Here is a 22252-nt window from a genome sequence, read left to right as displayed (position 1 = left end):
TTTCCTGGATTGGCCATGGACCCAAAATTTCGATGTTTTGTTCCCCGAGCCACTAATCATCACTTTTGCCTTATGGCAAGGTGCTCCAGCATGCTGGAAAAAGTGTTGTTCCTTACCAAACTGTTCTTGGATGGTTGGGAGAAGTTGCTCCTTGAGGATGTTTTTGTACCATTCTTTATTCATGGCTGTGTAAAATATTCATAATATTATTCCCTATAATGCACAAGGCTTGGTTTTTCAGATTATGCCTTTACTGTTTTTATATATAGCACTGAAACCATATTTTTCATATGTTTTATATACTGTACCCACTTAAATTAATTAAACTCTGACACCCGAATGTCTAATGAATGTCAAACGTCAAACTAACTTTACCGCCGTTCTGCCTCCCATTAGTCTGCCATCTTTACACCCTTTTTAATATGAACTGCGTTGTGTGCTAATGAGGCTGCATATCTACTGTGTTACTGTATGAATTCAAGGTTTCGTACAAACATTTTTTTTGTATCAACGAAGGTTGAAAGCATGTCGTTCTTTGTAGGTCAGTGTTACACTGAATGTCCTCCTTTTACCCGCTCCCCTTGGCGATCACAATACTGACTTTATTTAAAAATTCATAGAGCCAATATCTGTGTGTTGTATCGGATTTTGCAAAATTTAAAACATGAAATCATCATTTTTTTTAAAGACCTGGAAGTATTGTAATACAGGCTGAGTTTATAACACCATTTAAAAAATATGTTGCTACACCATTGAAGTTATTGTCATACATGACGACCATCTCCAGTGTGACATATATTGTAAGAATATAGAAACAGAATAGTAATATAAAAAATTTACAGGAAAGCTTCTTTAATGGGTATTATATTAAAGCTTGCCAAAAAACTGAGTTACAGTCATTGAAATGTGTTACAACAGTCTCCCCTAAAAGTCTTTAACAGATGGAAACTGTGTGGAACTTGTGTATCATTGCCCAATCAAACCCTACAAGTGACCCCTATGTATCTTTTTGATGTTTGTAAATGGAGACAAAGTTCAGGTATCTGCTACTGAGGGTTAAATAATCCCATCTAATAAAAAAAGATGCTTTTGCAACCAGCCTTACAAACGATTCTTGCAGTGATGCAATAGACTCCATGATAACACAAGATAATTGTATCTGCTGCTAGTCAAAATGTGTTGGCCAACCTGTTTAAAATTATCATAAGCTGAGCAAACTGATTACTATTTATTGTGTCTTTATTGCTTTCTGTCATAGTCAAAAACAGCACACCAGTCTAGTTGTTATGATAAACTGTATTTGTGTGGCAGAGATGCCAGTATAAAGGTTTTAAACTTCATCTGAGCAGGCACAGGGAGAACTTTAAGTGTTTAGAGCGGTTGAAGATCTACTTAGCTGTGGATGTAAAAAATCTGAGGAAAAAAATTCTCTCTGGTCATATTAGCAATTATTGTGTTAATATTAATGATAAAAGTTTTGGCCTAAAACTTGCAGCTATTGCTCTACTTTGTTCTGGGGTTCAAAGTCTGTGTTTCTGACTAGAACAGGCAAAATTATGGAGTACGTTTAATGTGTGGTCAACATTGATTTTTGCTAAAGAGCAGCCAGGATTGGATAACCGAATTGTTTAAAATGCATATCAGCTTTGTAAGCTTGATAAGTAAAAATGTGTCATATGTTCATTCAATAAGAAGTTCTGTTCTGTTAGCAGAAGTTAATGAACATGCATGATGTTACTTTTGATGAAATATGCTGTGAGCTGAATGGTTAAATATATGCACTCTGTGTCCATCTCATTTACAGTGACATTGTTCAGAGGAGCAGAGAGGAGCCCAAAGCTATCAGAGAACCCAACCCAGGCCTTAAACCTACACTGGCTATCATACAGGTGTGACTTTGTGTTTAGATAAAGAGTTATGTGAATGAATATCAGACACTGAATGCTGCATGTTTGTACTTATGATAGGCTGGTGAAGATGACGGTTTGCTGAAGGTGAATAAGAAGATGGCTGGAAAGGTATAACTGTTTGTCTTCCTTTCTGCCCAACATGCATTAAATAAATGGGTGCAAGTAACACAAATCTTTACATTACATTTTAGTAGATGATTTGCTGTTGATCGATAAGATGAATGGCAATGCAAACGGATAGCTTATGCATTGTTATATGCCCCGGTTTTGTATCCACACAGATCGGCTTGAACGTAATGCAGATTTGTCTTCCACACCAGTGCAGAGAGGAAGAGGTCAGTGACGCTGCAAATCTGCAAATCTATCAAGCTTTTTTTGATTAAACAGAAACTATCCTCTTTAGAGAGGTCTGTCCAGTTCTCAGCCTCCTGAATTTTTGTCTCTATTCTACAGGTGATCGAGGAGATCTTGAGATTAAATGAGGATTCTCGTGTTCATGGCATTTTTTTACACCTTCCTCAGTCCTTTCTCTCCAAAAGTGTCCGTAATGCCATCAAGCCACAGAAAGATGTGGATGGGTAAGCTAGAGTTTTTTTTTTGGTTATGTTCATGTGTGTAACCAAAGTCCCCAAAAAATAATTTTTTTTGCCATAACTGCCAATGGTGGGTGATTTGAGAATTTTCTAACTATGAATATTTCCTATCTGCCATGATACTGAATTTTGCATGGAGTTTATTAAAATAATTTTATTTTTATGACAATTAAGTTATTTGGAAACTAGTTATTGCAGGATACCCTTAAATATAATATAAATACTGTATATTTATCTAAGATGTAAAACAAGAAGTTTCAAACTATATGTTTGCAGGGTCTCTGATCTTAAAGGGGTCATATGATGCTTTTTTAAAGATCATTATTTGGTGTCAAACTGTCCATCTTGGTGAGTATTCACATAAGTTACATAAATATTACTTAAATTTGTGTTTAAATCTTTCTTGTGCTGTGTGTAAGCTTCTGCGCAACAAAATTATACCATTGTTAAAACAAATACACTGGCTGAGCAAACATTATGTGAGGAGATTAAAAAAAACTGTCTTTAAATAACCCTCATTTAATTGCACACAATCCCCCTAGTCACCTAAGGGTAATTCCCCCTAATTTTCCAGGCTTCCATTCAAGTAAGTTTTGATATTACTTGGGTAAATATATCTGTTCCATGGTATTCGAGTTTAACTAGCAATACCTAAATGCGTTTATACTGTAGCTAGCTAGCCAGTAAATCAGATTTGAAAAATGTAAGCTAGTTAGCACTATTTCATTGATAATTTATGAGGCCAGGTATCATGTGCTAGCTCAAGCTGTGATTGTCTTTCTTGTACCGTCTGCTAGCCAGCTTTCTGTTATCATACAGAAGTACAGTACTGGTCAAAAGTTTGGACTCATTACTGTTTTTGAAAGAAATCTCTTGCACTCATCAAGCCTGCATTTATTTGATCAAAAATACAGAACAAAACAGTAATAATGTGAAGTATTATTACAATTTAAAATAATGGTTTTCTGTTTTAATGTACTATAAAATATAATGTACTGTATTTCTGTGATGCAAAGCTGAATTTTCATCTGCCATTAATCCAGTCTTCAGTGTCACATGATCCTTCAGATAGAATTCTAATATGCAGATTTTTTTTATCAATTTTGGAAACCGTTGTGCTTAATATTTTTATAACCTGTGATACTTTTTTCAGGATTGTTTGATGAATACAAATGTTAAAAAATAACAGCAATTATTTAAATAGAAATATTTTGCAAGGATGTGTTAAATTGATAAAAAGTGATAGTAAATATTTAATTTCTTAGAAAAGATTTCTATTTTGAATAAATACTGTTATTTTTATTAAGTCTTTATTCATCAATGAATCCTGAAAAATATATCACAGGTTCCAGAAAAATAAAAAAATGTCATTTGTAAAATTTGTATTAGTTTGCATGCATGTCAGCTTATGACTAAACAAAATGTTTATATTTACAGTATGTTTGTATATGATACAGTTTCTGTAAATTTCCTCATTTCCAATTAATTTCCATAAATTCCAGTTAAGTTTCCAACTTGGAAAATTTCCAAAATTCCCCAGATTATGTTCCCATCAGAAAAGTTTCTGGAAATTTACGGGATATTTTCCGCCCCTTTGCAACCCAGTTCAATAAACATTTATTACTGTAAATGTTGAAAACAGTTGTGCTGCTTAATATTTTTGTGGAAACATGATACTTTTTTCAGTATAGAGAAAGTAAAAAGAAAACAGCATTTATTTTAAATAGATTTTTTTGAATAAAAATTATAAATGTCTTTACTGTCACTTTTGATCAAACTAATGTGTGCTTGCTGAATAAAAGTGTCAATTTCTCTCCAAAAACATCTTACTGACTGAATTTTAGAATGCTAGTGTAATTATTTTTTATTGTAACAAAGGTTAAATATACAGCATTTCCTTTTTTGTAACTCCCCTTTAGATGCCCCATTGGTTGGCAAGATGGCAGTGCTGCTGGGTCTTGAGGGACCCCTAAAGGCAACTCTTCAGTTTTTGCTGCAAAACAATGGCATGATGGTGCAGACCCACCAGTGGAGCTCAAAGCACTTGCAGAAACAGGTAAATGATTGATAATTGAGAGATACTTGGTTTTCAGGTAAATTTTTAGGTGTAGTTTGGTATTTTCAGCAGCAGAGGGCAATGCTGCTTTGTTTTAGGAGGGACATCGGGATAAATCCTATGAGGCATACACTAATTGTCTTTCTTTCTTTCTTTCTTTCTTTCAGATCATGGATTCGGATGTGGTGGTATTCTTAGAAACTGGCCACAAGGGCCTCCCACCCACTTGGTTAAGACCGGGGGTGGCAGTCATTAACCTCAGCTCAGCCCTAATGGAAGGTACATTTTCTTCAAAGTAAAGATATTAAGTGTGGCACGGTGGCAGACATTATAACAATTGATTTTTTACGTTGCTGGTATACATAAAACATATAGAGCACTTCTTCACTAGAGAAGTGTCGTTTGAGAATTGAAGGAACTATTATAATTGTATTACCATGGAAGTGAAAGACAAGCATGTGATTCCTCTGAGACCGATTAAGTCAGGCACGCAGTTTTCTTCACCTTTCATTACCTGCCATCTCCAAGAGACCTTAATGGTTATAGAGGCCCATGCTATTTCATCCATAACCCACAAATTCCATTAGTGTGGGAACATAAGACACAGCTAATTGTATTTCCTTAGATGCTCCGTCCGGGCCAACTTTTCATACATATGACCTTATCTCTTATCTAGAGCAACCTGACAGTTGGGAGCACAGGGATGAAGCTGAATCTAGTGCTGGAGTTGGGCCTTTAAGTGCTGCGCTTAGAATGCAGGTGAGAGGCCTGTTGTTGTTTCTTCTTTCTATTAAAGTCTAAATAAATAGTTATATCAATGTAATATCTGAATTTTGAATTTTGTTTGCATCATTGAAACATTCATTTCCTGTTTAACAATGTAAAGCTTTTACACAACAGTGCTCAAGAGACATTAATTATTAGCATCATTGTTATTATTATCATTGTAATTATCATTGAAAACGGTTGTGGTGCTTAATATTTTTGTGGAAACAGGATTTCAGGATTCTTCAATAAATAGAAAGTTCAAAAGAACTGCATTTTTGTTTTTATATTGAAATCTTTTGTAAAATGATAAATATCTGTCACTTTTCATTAATTTGCTAATTATTGAAAGATATAGTGTTATGCCAAATCACAGTAGTTATTGCCGGTATGTTTTTTTTTAGTATATATTTGTGCACATAATTATGCAGTGAATGAAGAAGTCATTTTGAAGTGTTTGTGGCTGCTGTTGTGATCTGCCAGCATGTAGTGAGGAGCAGCAGGAGGTGGATTCAAGAACAGCAGTACCAGCCATGGAGGCTCCGCCCACTAAAACTTCAATCACTGTCACCTGTGCCTAGGTACGAGCAGCTTTGCCTTTTACTTTCTACAGAATATGCATCACTCATACCGTTGCTTCTTTATTTGTGCACAGAACTAATTGGTCGCCATCTTTCTGTTTGCTTCTGTAACCCTCAGTGATATAGAGATCTCCAGGGCACAGACTCCCAAACCTATATCCCAGCTGGCTCAGGAGATTGGTGTGCTTCCAGAGGAGCTGGAGGCCTACGGAAACACCAAAGCCAAAGTCCATTTGTCCCTTCTCAACCGCCTCCAACATCAGCCTAATGGCAAATATGTCGTAGTGGCAGGGTGTGACATCAGTTTTTATTCTGTCATTGAAGTTTAATTCATGTCATATTATTTATCTACGGGTGTGTTTACACTTGGAAGGTTTTGTTTGATTAAATTGATTGTTCTGTAAGTGCAGTTCATTTGGATATACAGGTGCATCTCAATAAATTAGAATGTCATGGAAAAGTTAATTTATTTCAGTAATTCAACTCAAATTGTGAAACTCGTGTATTAAATAAATGCAGTGCACACAGACTGAAGTAGTTTAAGTCTTTGGTTCTTTTAATTGTGATGATTTTGGCTCACATTTAACAAAAACCCACTAATTCGCTATCTCAACAAATTAGAATATTGGACAACTGTCTGATCAGCAGTCTTCCCCATGATTGTGTAGCCTAGTGAACACAACTGAGAGACCATTTTGAAGGCTCAGGAAACCTTTGCAGGTGTTTTGAGTTGATTAGCTGATTGGCATGTCACCATATTCTAATTTGTTGAGATAGTGAATTGGTGGGTTTTTGTTAAATGTGAGCCAAAATCATCACAATTAAAAGAACCAAAGACTTAAACTACTTCAGTCTGTGTGCATTGAATTTATTTAATACGAGTTTCACAATTTGAGTTGAATTACTGAAATAAATTAACTTTTCCACGACATTCTAATTTATTGAGATGCACCTGTATATGAGTGCTGCCATCCGAACCTTTGTGTGCACCAATCAAGCAGACAGACCCACTTTTTTCGACTGAAAAATGAACATAATACAGCCCAAAGACATCTAAACGAACCAAAAGCAATCTCATCTTGTCATTGGAGCTATGTTACCCATTACAGTTCGGCACAGGTGTTGGAACAAGCAGGTCTTCGTTTGTATGTGCAGGAGTTCCTGGCACTGTTTTGACTCCTTTGCATATTTCATAAGCTCTTAGTGAGTTTTAAGCTGGTAAAAATACCACCATATGTACACACATGCAATGAGCGCATTCAGACTGACACACAGCGTTGTTTTGGATATTTGGTAATTTCCTTCGAAAAATATATTTTTAAAAAAGCTGTCCAATCAGGTTATCATCTTGTCCTTATGCCTTTTGTTTTGTATCTTTAGATTCACTGTTAAAAGTGACAGTGTGTACGTTAACGAACCAGGACTAAATGCATAATTTTCTTTTTTGAACTGAGAGAGAACCAAACTGCAATTGTGTGAACACCCTGAAATGATACGGTACAAAAGCAATGATACAAAACTTAATTGAACAGCAAAGTTGAACGAAAACTGTATTGACTTACTTTGTTGAAGAGGTTTTAATCTGCAAATTAAAGACTTTGGAATCTTTTTCATCAGTTAATGGCAGATGGATTGATGACCATCATAGTTGCACTGCAAGAACCTAAATAAGAAAAACACTCATGCTTTTAAAGGTTAAAAGCATTTAAGGAAAACTTCAGGTCAATGGTTGTGTTTTCACGCTCACAACTGTATGCACATTTGTACTCTGCCTCTAAATTCCTAGAGAGAGTGATTGGTGTGCCCAGGGATCTTATCTACCACTGGCTCTTGAGCCCACCAGGAGCCTCCTTTTCATCTGTGTGTGTGAAGCGTGGCTCGGTCAGCTCCAAATGGGGGCCCAGGGTCTCTTTCATGTGTGTGGGGAATGCGCAGACCCCTGGTTTTATCAGCAGCCCCTTCCCTCTCCCTTAACTCTCCTTCTTTAAGTCCCGCTCTTTGTTCTGCCTACAGACGCTGTGAAGCAGCACTGCCCTCCCCACCCAGCCTACTCAATTACTGTCAGCCACTGGCATGCCTTTACTGCGCTGCCAAAAGAGCTGCTCCACAAAGACTGAGAGAGAGGGAGGGAGGATGCTGATGGGGAGCGGGTTTGCCGGCAGTCTAATGTAGTGAGATCAGAGGGAAAACGAAAATGAGGAAGGCAGAAAGATGAATAGATGTGTAGTCACAACCTTCTCCCTTTGAATGTGGGAAAGCATGTGTTGATAATGTTTTCGGTCTGTGTTTTTCAGTATAACTCCCACTCCTCTGGGTGAAGGGAAGAGTACAGTGACCATAGGTCTTTTCCAGGCCCTCTCCGCTCATCTTAAGCTCAACTCTTTCGCTTGCCTGCGACAGCCTTCCCAGTGCCCAACGTTTGGTGTCAAAGGTGTGTTTTTGTGTGCTTGCTTTAGTTTGATATTGTAGTATATGGATAACAATAACTACCATAACAACATTTCAAGGTATCACAGATGCACTTCTTGAAGGCTGCACTAAAATGTAGGCATTATAATTATGCAACTTTTTCACTGTATCTTGTCCTTTGTAGAGTAGGCAATCCCAGAATGCCCTGCATTGAGTTCAGTAAAATAAAATAAATTCAAGATGGTTAAATAAAATTCAACAAAGTTAATTATGGAAATAAAATGTAATTAGAATTTATTGTAAATATACAAATAAAAAAATACATGTAGTGTGTATTTTATATAAAGTATTTTCAAAATGGAATCAAATAAATGTAATTGATGTAATGTAATTTTATTTTAAATTCTACATATTTATTTATATATGTATTTATATACATGTATGTGGAATATCATGTCATTAGCTTAGTGACATGCTAATGCCAAACTCTATTTCAATTAATTGCAATAGTTTGCTGTGCGAACGGCTATTTGTGTGGCGTTCGAAGTTGCTGCTGCACATTTAGTACACAGCAGGGCAGTTCGCTAGATTTTGGATCAGAGCTCATGTCGCTCATATTGTCTTGTGTTTTCATTGCTGTGTGTTTGTCAGCCTGCTTCATTATTTTGTCTCCCTGCAGGAGGAGCGGCGGGTGGGGGATATGCACAGGTCATTCCTATGGAAGAGGTGAGTGACTACAGACATCCTGTCTCGTCCCTTAGTATGCCACAACTGATGACAGCCCTTAAAAAAACCTCACACAGCCATTGAGACTTTGTGATTTTTCTAATGGAATTTTTCTTATTACCGGTAAATATCAGCATATGAATTTCAAAAGTGTAAATGGAAAAATAATATAATTTGGAATTTGTTGTTTTATGATACGTCCATGATTTGCTTTAATAACAGCGTGCATGGAAATAATAATACTTTTTATTTCTAGTTTTATATTACATTTTGAATCTCATATTTTCTCTGTTATCTCAGACTTTTGGACAACACTGAATGTGTGTGAGAGCAGATACTGTCTTTATCAGAAGCTGCAGAAAACAGCTTACACACTCTCACTTTATTTTTTTCCCCCAAGTTTAATCTCCACCTCACAGGAGACATCCACGCTATAACAGCAGCCAATAATCTACTGGTAGCAGCTATCGATGCCCGCATTCTCCATGAAGCTACTCAATCAGACAGGGTTAACAACTGCAATCATGATGTTTTAAATTTCACACAGGATGGTCTCCCTGGGATTTAATATTATGATTCATCAACCGTTAGTCAGTAGCTGTGTCATTAAAGAGGATTGTTTCTGGTTCTCTACAAGTCTATAATTGCATATTTATCACTTCCTAATGCTTTATTTAGCTATAAGTTGTTTTTGTGTCTTTTAGGCCCTGTACAGCAGACTAGTGCCATCTGTTAATGGTGTGAGATGCTTCTCTCCTATACAGATGGCTCGCCTACATCATCATTTGACACCGATGTTATTAGAGCAGAGGTTCTCCGCAAACTTCCAAGGGGGCCTCAAGATGACTTGAGGCAAAACAAGCATTAAAATAAATTAGAACTACTACATTATATTTTTTTATTTTAATTCATCCCATTACTTTCTTATTTTAATTTATCCCCTTTTTTCACACTCATACAAGAATCCCCTTTTTTCTTTGAAGAGCCAGTGCTTCTATGGTCTTGAAAAGCCTAATTTTAAATATATATATATATATTAGTATCTCACAAAAGTGAGTACACCCCTCACATTTCAGCAACCATTTTATTATATCTTCTCAAGGGACAAAACTATAGAAATGAAAATTGGATATACTTTAGACTAGTCAATGTGCAGCTTGTATAGCAGTACAGATTTACTGTCCTCTGAAAATAACTCAACATACAGCCATTATTGTCTAAATAACTGGCAACAAAAGTGAGTACACCCTAAGTGAATATGTCAAAACTGTGTCCAAAGTGTCAATATTTTGTGTGAGCACCATTGTTATCTAGCACTGCATTAATCCTCCTGGGCATGGCATTCACCAGAGCTGCACAGGTTGTTGCTGGGATCCTCTTCCACTCCTCCATAATGACATTACAGAGCTGCTGGATGTTAGACACATGGCGCTTCTCCACCTTCCGCTTGAGGATGCCCCACAGGTGCTCAATAGGGTTCAGGTCTGGGGACATATCTGGCCACTCCATCACCTTCAGCTTTCTCAGCAAGGCAGTTGTCATCTTGGCGGTATGTTTGGGGTCGTTATCATGTTGAAAAACTGCCGTTCGGCCCAGTTTCTGAAGGGAGGGCATCATGTTCTGCTTCAGAATGTCACAGTACATGCTGGAATCCATGTTTCCCTCAATGAACTACAGCTCCCCAGTACCAGCAGCTCTCATGCAGCCCCAGACCATGATGCTACCACCACCATGCTTGACTGTAGGCAAGACACAATTTCCTTGGTCCTCCTCACCAGGGCGTGAGCCTTCTTATAGCCTAGGCCATATTTGTGGAGAGCAACAATTCTAATTCTCAAATCTTCAGAGTTCTTTGCCATGAGGTGCCATGTTGAACATCCAGTGGTCAGAGAATTGTACTCAAAGCACCAAATTTTAACTGCTCTAATACAAGATACACAAATTTGTATGGTCCTGTCAAGCAGACAAAAACATGAACATGATGAATAGGACATGTGGCTTTGCATGGTTAAACGACATACAGCTGTTATCACTTAGAGTGTACTCACTTTTGTTGCCAGCTATTTTAACAATAATGGCTGTATGTTGAGTTATTTTCAGAGGTTAGTAAATCTGTACTGCTATACAAGCAATATAGCCCCATATAGTTTAATTTCTGTAGTATTGTCCCTTGAGAAGATATACTAAAATGGTTGCTGAAAAGTGAAAGGTGTACTCACTTTTGTGAGATACTATCTATCTATATAGATATATATATATATATATACAGTGGTGTGAAAAAGTTTTGGCCCCCTTCCTGTTTTTTAAATTTTTTGCATATTTGACAAACTTATAAGATTCAGATCATCAAACAAATTTTAATATTACACAAAGATAATGCAAGTAAATACAAAATGCAGTTTTTAAATGATTATTTATTTTATTAAGGAAAAAAAGCTGTCCAAACCTGCCTGGCCCTACGTGAAAAAGTAATTGTTGCCACGCTTTGCAGCAACAACTGCAATCAAGTGTTTGTGATAACTGGCAATGAGTCTTTCATATCACTGTAGAGGAATTTTTGCCCACTCTTCTTTGCAGAATTGTTTTAATTCAGCCACATTGGAGGGTTTTCGATAGAGCTGTAGTCAAGTCCAGCTTTGTCGAGTCCAAGACAAGTCCAAGACCAGGACTAGTAGAGACAAGAGGTTCGAGTCCAAGTCCAAAAGTTTCGAGTCCAAGTCAAGACCAAGTCCAAATGAGAGAAAAAAAAGGATCCTCTTCAAGACCACATACTTAAATATTGATAATGTATGTGATGCGAGAGACAGCATATCTCCTATTCTAAGAAAATAATTTTACATTATTATTTGTAATGATCAAAAAGCATGTGCAAAGTAACAACTCTGTAGGACAGGGGTCTCCTAACTAGATCCTGGAGGGCCAATGCCCTGCAAAGTTTAGCTCCAACTGGCCTTAACACACCTATCCTATTATAGCAGACATATCCACTGATTTGCATTGATTTAGCCTTTCTAATAGTCCTACACGATATGAGGAAATTCTGCTGTGTGTGATACTGATCTGAAACATTAAAGTGTGACAAACATGCAAAAAAATAAGAAATCAGGAAGAGGGCCAACACTTTTTCACACCACTCTATATATATATATACTATGCCAAACTAAATAATTTATCAGGATAAAACCATTAAAAAATCCTTATCTTTAATCCTTATTCAATGAATGTGAACTTTGAAGAACATTCACCTCTTAAGACTTCTGGGCGTCACTAATTAAACAAGTAGGCTATATATTCATCTAATTGTCAGCATTTTATATGTACATTTACATTTAGTCCTTTAGCAGATGCTTTTATCTAAAGCGACTTACAAATGAGGACAATAAAAGCAGTCAAAAACAACAAAAGAGCAACAATATATAAGTGCAATTGACATGTATATGTATAATATAAAATGTAATATAATATAATAACATGTATAATGTAAAATAAATATGTAGGCTATGCTTCTCGTAAACAATTAGTCAGTATGCATTAGGGCTGCCCTCGACTAAAGATTTTTGAATTGGTTCATTTAAAAGTTTCACTCTCTATAGATATATTTTCCATGTCTGTAATAAGGCAAGCATACTCTGAGTTTCGAAGTGACGCTCAAGTTCACAGAGTCCGAGACGGCAGAAAGCGCGTCCTGTTTGCTTTCATTATTTTACAATAGCGCAACGTTTCGTTGTTATTCTGAGTGCACAGGAATAAACGTAGAGTCTTTACAGATACGAAAGATGCATTACTCTTGACAACGTATTTTCAGAGCAAATGATCGCACCGGCGCCTCCATCTGTCATGCAGTAGCCCACTGCATTTTGTATTTACTTGCATTATCTTTGTGTAATATTTAAATTAGTTTGATGATCTGAAACATTAAAGTGTGACAAACATGCAAAAAAATAAGAAATCAGGAAGAGGGCCAACACTTTTTCACACCACTCTATATATATATATACTATGCCAAACTAAATAATTTATCAGGATAAAACCATTAAAAAATCCTTATCTTTAATCCTTATTCAATGCGCTCCAACTTTGAAGAACATTCACCTCTTAAGACTTCTGGGCCCGTATTCACAAAACATTTTATCTTACCACTAAGAGTTCTCCTAAATAGCAGTAAAAGTTTTTAGCTAAGTTTTCTCTTAAAACTTATTCACAAAGCTGCTGAGACAAATTTTACTAAGGAATAGACAGAAGTCTTAAGCTAAGAGTAAGGGCAGGGTTGACCTTGTTGCTATGGATGATGTCAGCATTATTACTAACTATGCACACAGTGATTGGCTGATAGTCTCTGTCAGAGATTTATTCATAGAAATATTGTAGAGCATTATGTTGCCATATTCAAATAAAGGTTTTAAAATAAAAATGTGAATTGCCACATTCAAATAAAGATTTTAAATTGCAGGCTAAGTGTCACTAATTAAACAAGTAGGCTATATATTCATCTAATTGTCAGCATTTTATATGTACATTTACATTTAGTCCTTTAGCAGATGCTTTTATCTAAAGCGACTTACAAATGAGGACAATAAAAGCAGTCAAAAACAACAAAAGAGCAACAATATATAAGTGCAATTGACATGTATATGTATAATATAAAATGTAATATAATATAATAACATGTATAATGTAAAATAAATATGTAGGCTATGCTTCTCGTAAACAATTAGTCAGTATGCATTAGGGCTGCCCTCGACTAAAGATTTTTGAATTGGTTCATTTAAAAGTTTCACTCTCTATAGATATATTTTTCATGTCTGTAATAAGGCAAGAATACACGGAGTTTCGAAGTTGTCTGTCAAGTTCACAGAGACCGAGACGGCAGAAAGCGCATCCTGTTTGCTTTCATTATTTAACAAAAGCACAACGTTTCGTTGTTATTCTGAGTGCACAGGAATAAACGTAGAGTCTTTACAGATACGAAAGATGCATTACTCTTGACAACGTATTTTCAGAGCAAATGATCGCACCGGCGCCTCCATCTGTCATGCAGTAGCCCAAGCGTGCTACTGTTCAGCTTCCACACTCCGCACAAACACTGCACACTGTTTCTAGGCTAACGTTAGATTGAGCTGCCATGTAAAGTTGCTACTATATGCATATTTCAGATGATAAGCCATATTTGAGGTCGATGAATGTTAGGTGAGCATATGGATGTCCTGCCCAATCACATAGACCAGCCGTTAACAATTGGTCCGTCACGGACTGTGTGATTTCGCCACTTTGTGTGGAATTTTTTTTTCTGACTAAGCAACCAATAAAATTTTGGTAATATGCATATAAACAGCCTTTTAATTAGCAGAGTAGAATAATCATGGCTGATAGTAAGACATGCAAACATAAAAGAAAACCAAACTGAACGCGAGAACAACTATATATTAAGTGTATAATCAAACATTTGGAGTTGGGATAACCTCCAAACCAAAGCCGATACCTTTTTAAAAGCTCATTCTCGTCAAATGTTTCTAAAATGTTTATTTTCCGAGGTAGATTGAGGTTTTAAAATAAAAATGTGAATTGCCACATTCAAATAAAGATTTTAAATTGCAGGCTAAGTGTCACTAATTAAACAAGTAGGCTATATATTCATCTAATTGTCAGCATTTTATATGTACATTTACATTTAGTCCTTTAGCAGATGCTTTTATCTAAAGCGACTTACAAATGAGGACAATAAAAGCAGTCAAAAACAACAAAAGAGCAACAATATATAAGTGCAATTGACATGTATATGTATAATATAAAATGTAATATAATATAATAACATGTATAATGTAAAATAAATATGTAGGCTATGCTTCTCGTAAACAATTAGTCAGTATGCATTAGGGCTGCCCTCGACTAAAGATTTTTGAATTGGTTCATTTAAAAGTTTCACTCTCTATAGATATATTTTCCATGTCTGTAATAAGGCAAGCATACTCTGAGTTTCGAAGTGACGCTCAAGTTCACAGAGTCCGAGACGGCAGAAAGCGCGTCCTGTTTGCTTTCATTATTTTACAATAGCGCAACGTTTCGTTGTTATTCTGAGTGCACAGGAATAAACGTAGAGTCTTTACAGATACGAAAGATGCATTACTCTTGACAACGTATTTTCAGAGCAAATGATCGCACCGGCGCCTCCATCTGTCATGCAGTAGCCCAAGCGTGCTACTGTTCAGCTTCCACACTCCGCACAAACACTGCACACTGTTTCTAGGCTAACGTTAGATTGAGCTGCCATGTAAAGTTGCTACTATATGCATATTTCAGATGATAAGCCATATTTGAGGTCGATGAATGTTAGGTGAGCATATGGATGTCCTGCCCAATCACATAGACCAGCCGTTAACAATTGGTCCGTCACGGACTGTGTGATTTCGCCACTTTGTGTGGAATTTTTTTTTCTGACTAAGCAACCAATAAAATTTTGGTAATATGCATATAAACAGCCTTTTAATTAGCAGAGTAGAATAATCATGGCTGATAGTAAGACATGCAAACATAAAAGAAAACCAAACTGAACGCGAGAACAACTATATATTAAGTGTATAATCAAACATTTGGAGTTGGGATAACCTCCAAACCAAAGCCGATACCTTTTTAAAAGCTCATTCTCGTCAAATGTTTCTAAAATGTTTATTTTCCGAGGTAGATTGCTGGCAACAGCCATTTTAGGATAGTTCAGATTTGGTCTTAGTGACATAGAAGTCCTCTTCACTACTCCTTATGTTTCACAGATTTAGGAGCTAAGTTTAGCATTAAAATGCTTTGTGAAATACTTTTAAAAACTAAAATTGAGGAGTCCTACATTTAGGACTGACACGCCCATTGTTTTTAAGATTTTCTCCTAAATCGGCTAGTTATGAGCTACTTTTATCCTTAAGATGTTTTGTGAATACGGGCCCTGGAATCCACATTGTGGACAATGGGGAGGTTAAAAATGTTGAACACTGGAACTTGTAGAAATTTGGAAGCAGTTCATCAGATAACCAACAGGGGTGCTCATGCAGCTACTGCGTAAACTAACCAATCTTGCAAGGCTGGAATTCACAGCAAGTCTGGTCATTCACAAGGTTTTTTTTTTTTTTTTTTTTTTTTTTAAGTAAACAAGTCAAGTGTTGTGTTATGTTGGCTGTGAAACAGATAATCTGAAAGACTACTCAAAACACAAACTGTTTGCTCTAGCTGGCTTGACTTACATTTTGGAAAGGCAAAAATTTACAAGAGACGGCCAGTGATTTGGAGAGAAATCTAATTAAAAAGATAGTCTGAAAGACATTTATGACTACAGTACCTAGTCAAGGTCAAAACTAACTGCAGAAATGAAAATGTTTTAATAGTAACTTTGTTTAATATGAATGAACCACTTTTTCATTATCATTATCGCTGCACTTGTGTCTGTCTCTTCACCTATGTTTTCAGCATCTTGGAATAAACAAATCTGACCCCAGTGGCTTCACACCAGAAGAGGTCAGGGCATTTTTCCGTCTTGACCTTGACCCTGAGAAGGTCACATGGCAGAGAGGTAGGAGCTTGTGCAATGTAGATTGCTTTACTTTTCTGCATATAGAATTGCTCAAAGCTTGATAAGTCACAGAAAGAGATTGTGGTATAGGATATATGATGCATAAGATGGTGAGCTGAAACATGCAGTATGACACAATATGCGGCCGTTGGAATGCTATTGCCACATTTGACTTTTCCGTTTTAAAATGGCTAGTGGGACAGCACCAAAAATTAGCCATGTCATTACATCTGAGAACAGTTTTTGAGAACTAATCCCTCTTGAACAGATGCAATAACGAGTCTACTCTTCGCACCTGGAAGGGATGACAAATGTAGACCTTGTGCTTTTGGTTATGGCGCAGTGCCGTCTGATAGCTGCGATCACTGCGGGAGGAAATTTAGCTGGATTGGGGTGTTTCCCGTTTTACTCGTGGCCACCTGGGAACATCTGTTGCCTTTAGCTCTACATTCAGAAGAGTGCTGCAAGTGCTGCAATGACTGATGGGATACTTACTCTGTCGGTTCAAAAGTGCACACTAAGATGAGGAGCCTGGAAGATTAAGAACAGCTTTACATCTCTCTCCCGCTGTGTGTGTGTGTGTGTGTCTGAGAAGCTTTGACAATTCCATACAACTTTCTCAAAGTTGACATTCATAAATCTAATGTTTTAATCATTAGGGTTTCCCATGGTCCATTATGGGAAGATATCATTGTGAATAATGATCCTCGGACTACATTATCATGGTCTTTTCTTAGTTTATTAATCACTCTTCAGATGAAACATTTTGGCTGTGCCGTATGTTATGCTGTAGTTCATGTACGCTGTGTTGTCACAGATGGATGAATTGAAACAGATACACAAGAGGAATACGAGAGACAGCCAGAAAGCAGATTAAACCATTGTTGTAATTTTTGTTGCCTGTGACATGTTTAAAATGAGACTTATAATAATTGTTCTGCTTGTCCATGAGAAAATACCAGAGGGTTTGAATTCTTTCCCCTGCAACTTCTTGGCCCTTAGGTAGTTGTGTTTGTGTCTCATACTGCACCCTCCTACATTCAGCTTGGCTGCAAGAAAAAAAATACAAAAAGTCTTAGAGGATTGCATGCTTATTGCAAGGTTATGGTTTCGCTTGGCGTCCATCCCTCTGGGTCTCTTTAGGTCATTGGTTTTTGGGATTCATTAGATTGCCTCATACATCTCCTCAGCAGTGACCGCAAAATCTGTCCAGCTGAGTTCCCTCCTGACGTGATTCTCTCCAGTAGTTGTCTTCAAACACAGCGCTGCTACGCTTGAGCAGATAGAACAAGCCAACCAATGTGATCTAATTGCAACTTCATGAAAAAAATGTTGCTTTTATAAAAAAAGCAATCAATTGCAATAGGTTTGAAATGCTTTACGTTTCTATCATTATAAGTGAGGTTAAAGAAAAAATTCGCCCAGATGTGAGAATTGTCATTATTGTGTCAAAATTGTTCAGTTGCTCTGTTGATCTTATTCATAAAACAGGTCTGGATGATTTGTTCACGAATCATACTAATCAGCTTACCAACTCGATGTGGATGCAATAGTTAAAAGTTAATTTGCATGGAGGACTGAGAGTAACACTTAAAATAAAGACAGAAGTTCCCCAATAAGTGAACTGTCCAATAACTTTTTTTAGAATTTGATTGACAAAAAGAAAAAAGAAAAGCAGTTGACAAATGGACAAAAAAGGAATTGGCAAATGGCCAAAGAAAAACAACTGGCAATTTTTAAATGTGCTTCTAAAAATTATTTATTAATTTACTATTTTACTCTTAAGTATATTTCAAAACAAAATAAATGGAAAACTTAAGTGTTGAATCATGTCTCTTAATTTTTCAATTTCAAGTTATTTATTTCCCTTTTATGTTTGAATAGATAAATTGATAACTTGGTCGCAGTCCTTCTTATTTTTAAGTGTCACTCTCCTCCGTACATTGAAGATGATCAGTGTATTGTGACACAAATCATAGTGCTTCAAGCAACTTGGAATATAGTGCACCAATCATGTTGACTACTTTTATGGGTATTTTACTGTATTTCGTTTTATAGCTTGAAAGCTTTTCTTATTTATTGTAAATGTATGGAAATGAGTGACAAGTACATCCTTAATTTCTCCTTATGTGTTTTAATGGAAGATAGAAAGTCATACAGGTTTGGAATGACATGAGAATGAGTAAATGAGCACACAATTTATTTTTGGGTGAACTGTCCTAAGGTAAAAGCTTCATTCTGGTTTCACTCTTAACATATGCTTTTCCATTTCAAATAGTTGTTGATACCAATGACCGATTTCTGCGTAAGATTACTGTTGGTCAGGCCAACACTGAAAAAAGCCATGCTCACCAGGTATGTGCTTCATATTTCTGATTCAATTAACCTACAGTCAAATGTAAGTGTAGAAGTTTTGTCACTTTTCCTCAATGATTATATATCTCTCTTTCTCTATTCCCTCTCTCACTTTTCTGTCTATTTCCCTTAGCTGGAATCTGTTAAGTCTTGCAGTATATCAGCGGCTGTCAGAAATGATGACTTTTAAAACAAATCAGGCAGATAACAGTGTGCACCTTAATGGGAAACAGTCCAAGTAAAAGCAAATGTTTCAAAAAAGGCGTTACTGCGCACATACTGTAGCAAACCCTTTGAGCTGGTCATTCATGTGCTTATGTTCGTCTCCCTCCCACTGTACCAAAACCACTGAAATGTCCACTACAGCCTAGTACTTTGTTCTTGAGCAACATACAGTATAATATACAGTATGTGCATTTTAAAAAGACAGTGAGAGTGTGTGTTTGAAATAAAAAAAAACACTTAAGCATGTTACTTCAGGCTTTGCAATCATTGACTAAGGGTAGATCATCTCAACATTTAGAGTGCTGTAAATGTAGTTAAATGGATAGTAATAATGACACAAGTGGTGTGTATTACGTGGCCCATCTCTCCTGATAGGGCATCTGGACACCACTCCTAGCTGTTTTATTGGGGGAGTATTTATTAGCTGAGAGTTAAACCAGGACAGCTTGGTTTTACTCCAGCTGGGGTTGTCTTGGCACATGTGGGAGCAGTTTACTGTATGTGATAAAGAACCAGACTTGGCAGATGTTGCGTGCATAGGTCTCTGACAGATCTCTCCACTCTCTATATCATGACGATTTATTTTGATATAAATCACCTAAATCATCACTGTGATGTGTTTGTGTGCTGGTCAATATGTGATCTTCCCCTCTCGTTCTTACAGACCCAGTTTGATATTGCGGTGGCCAGTGAGATCATGGCTATCCTTGCTCTGACAGATGGACTGGCTGATATGCGGGCCAGGCTGGGACTTATGGTTGTGGGCAGCAGCAGAAATGGCCAGTCGATCACTGCAGATGACTTGGTGTGTGTGAGAGAGAGAGAGAGCATGGTTAACTACCTATAAATTGATCAAAAGTCACAGAAATTAATGCTGTTCTTTTGAAATTTCTATTCATCAGAGAATCCTAAAAAAAATGCATCGTTTCCAAAAATAAATTAAGAAACACTATTTTCAGCTCAAATTTGGAACAATCACTGCAAAAAAAAATCTGCTTTGCCATCAAAGGAATAAATTGCATTTTGAAATGTTATAATAAACAGTTATTTTAAATGGTAATATTTAATAATATTACTGTTTTTACTGTATTTTTGATCAAAGTGTGAGCGTAAGAGACTTATTTAAAAAACATTTAAAGAAATCTTACTATGTGTATATAAACAATGATTACAAAATGAAATGTTTAAGTATAATTATAATATTGTGAATTGACTGTGAAATATTTAAAATATTGTGAACATAGTGTTTTCATTCACATAATTCTAACCCTATGCAATATATAATTCTAAGTTAAATTAAATGTGTATTTGTATTAAATTTACACTGTAAGCAATATGAATAAAACAGGATATTTAGTCATTAATCACAAGTCACCAGCCAAAATTTCATGATTTGTCACAGCCCTACCAGAGAAACATTCAACAACTGCTATGAACAATATATTTTGACATTTCTTTGCTCTTTGGTTTTCTCAGGGTGTAACCGGGGCTTTGGCAGTCCTCATGAAAGATGCTATCAAACCCACACTGATGCAGACACTGGAGGGGAGACCTCTTCCCTGTTCCTGTACCCCAAACACTCAGTATCTTTTACACAGTCGTTCGCTTGTGTGCTATTTTTCTTATTCTGTCTCCCACACATGCACACATATCTTGATGGAAACTCCCAAACTTGATACTCTCAGCGTTGGTGAAGTGATAGGATATTCGAGGCATGACACCGAAAACACACACTCATACAGTAACACATGCACATCTGGTTTTGGTTTTGGCTCTGTGGGAGTGTGTCTCTGTCTTTTACTTTCACACCCTGAACACCACGAGAAAACTGGAAATGAGAAATTGACAGTGGTGAAAAGCCTGATTGTTGGAATGCCTTTCATCTTTATGACTTTAAAACATACTAATGACTAGTGATTGATGTTTGATGCGTGTGAGATGCATAGAAGTTGCATGTTTGTTGAGAGGACCACAGAATTGCTTTGTGAAACCTTTCCTGCCTGGTTTCCTGTTTCTCTTGTGAGGAGGAATTGTATCAGAACGAACCAGGCAGCAAAGGGTTGTGGGAATATTCTGTTTGCATGGTGCTATAATGTCCCTGCTGGGATTGGGATGTATGCGAGTATGTGTGTGAAGGAGTGAGAGAGGAAGTGTGTGAATGTCTCAACAAGAGGACGTCACGTGCATGTGTTCACAGATGGATCCAAGGCTGTTTGATATAGACTAAAGATGTGAGATTTGTCAAGAGTGTTAGGAGAAAATATGTCTCCAGTGTGTGTATGATTTTAGATGCTCTTCAGGGAAAAAAAGTGAAGTCATATAGAGTCAATAACTAGATAGTCAGTACAAACATCAAAATAAGATGATCATTGTGCCTATTATATAAGCATAACCACCCTGTTCCTGTCTACTGTGCTCACTTGTTTTTTCCTGTTTTCTAACTTTTCCTTGCATTGGCATGTCAAATCTCTTCTCTTTTCCACACTCACAGGGCAAAGGGCTCCAATCTTTCCTATTCCATTTTTTGATATTATAGTTTTTTTAAATTTCTGTAAAACTTTTCCAGTTGACAGTTCACTGGAAAACCATGCACTCTCTTTCCATTTACAGTCACATATAAAGACCATCACTCGTGCGTTCATATTGACTTGTTGACAGGCTGCCAGATATGTCCACTTTGTGAGCAAATTTGATGCTGTAAATTGATTTATTGACCTTCAGTACTGATTGATTTGGTCCGAGTTGTTTTTAAACCTGTGAAACATATTTAGGTTATAATGAGCTGCACATTGTTAAAATCAGTGTACAGTTAATGTTTATCACATTTCATCACATTTATATGAGGGTTCTTAAAGGCCTGTAGTTCAAAACCTCAACTAAATGCATAACTTACTACTCTTTTGTCCAACAGCATAAAATAAAAACATAGTGATAGTAGAAAATGTAGACTCTTACAAACTAAATACCAAAACACAAACTAATCTGTTTTATTAAATGACGCACTCGATACACCTCTGGCAGGCTTGTGTAGCTAATAAGGTCATGTCTCAAAATGAGTTTGGTTCACTTACCTCACTTGA

At 36.6% G+C, this 22252-nt stretch overlaps 1 protein-coding gene across 1 annotated transcript in view; it reads left to right on the top strand.

Moving 5' to 3' along the window:
• Window positions 1–1556: 1556 nt before the first annotated feature.
• The window catches only part of LOC107556131 (monofunctional C1-tetrahydrofolate synthase, mitochondrial-like), a 40718-nt gene continuing 20022 nt past the window's right edge, over window positions 1557–22252 (top strand). Inside the window, 20 exon segments of the mRNA XM_016239167.1 lie at window positions 1557–1561; window positions 1805–1889; window positions 1968–2018; window positions 2192–2245; window positions 2364–2488; window positions 2780–2798; window positions 2836–2851; window positions 4423–4559; window positions 4727–4838; window positions 5236–5318; window positions 5808–5905; window positions 6024–6197; window positions 8200–8336; window positions 8994–9040; window positions 9441–9548; window positions 9745–9818; window positions 16489–16592; window positions 18871–18947; window positions 19837–19977; window positions 20649–20717. Of these exon segments, the coding sequence (XP_016094653.1) occupies window positions 1557–1561; window positions 1805–1889; window positions 1968–2018; window positions 2192–2245; window positions 2364–2488; window positions 2780–2798; window positions 2836–2851; window positions 4423–4559; window positions 4727–4838; window positions 5236–5318; window positions 5808–5905; window positions 6024–6197; window positions 8200–8336; window positions 8994–9040; window positions 9441–9548; window positions 9745–9818; window positions 16489–16592; window positions 18871–18947; window positions 19837–19977; window positions 20649–20717 (1716 nt within the window).

The sequence above is a fragment of the Sinocyclocheilus grahami genome, unplaced genomic scaffold, assembly GCF_001515645.1.
Source record: "Sinocyclocheilus grahami isolate Dianchi unplaced genomic scaffold, SAMN03320097.WGS_v1.1 scaffold556.1, whole genome shotgun sequence".
Lineage (NCBI taxonomy): Eukaryota > Metazoa > Chordata > Actinopteri > Cypriniformes > Cyprinidae > Sinocyclocheilus > Sinocyclocheilus grahami.
This window is presented reverse-complemented; position numbering and strand designations above follow the sequence as displayed.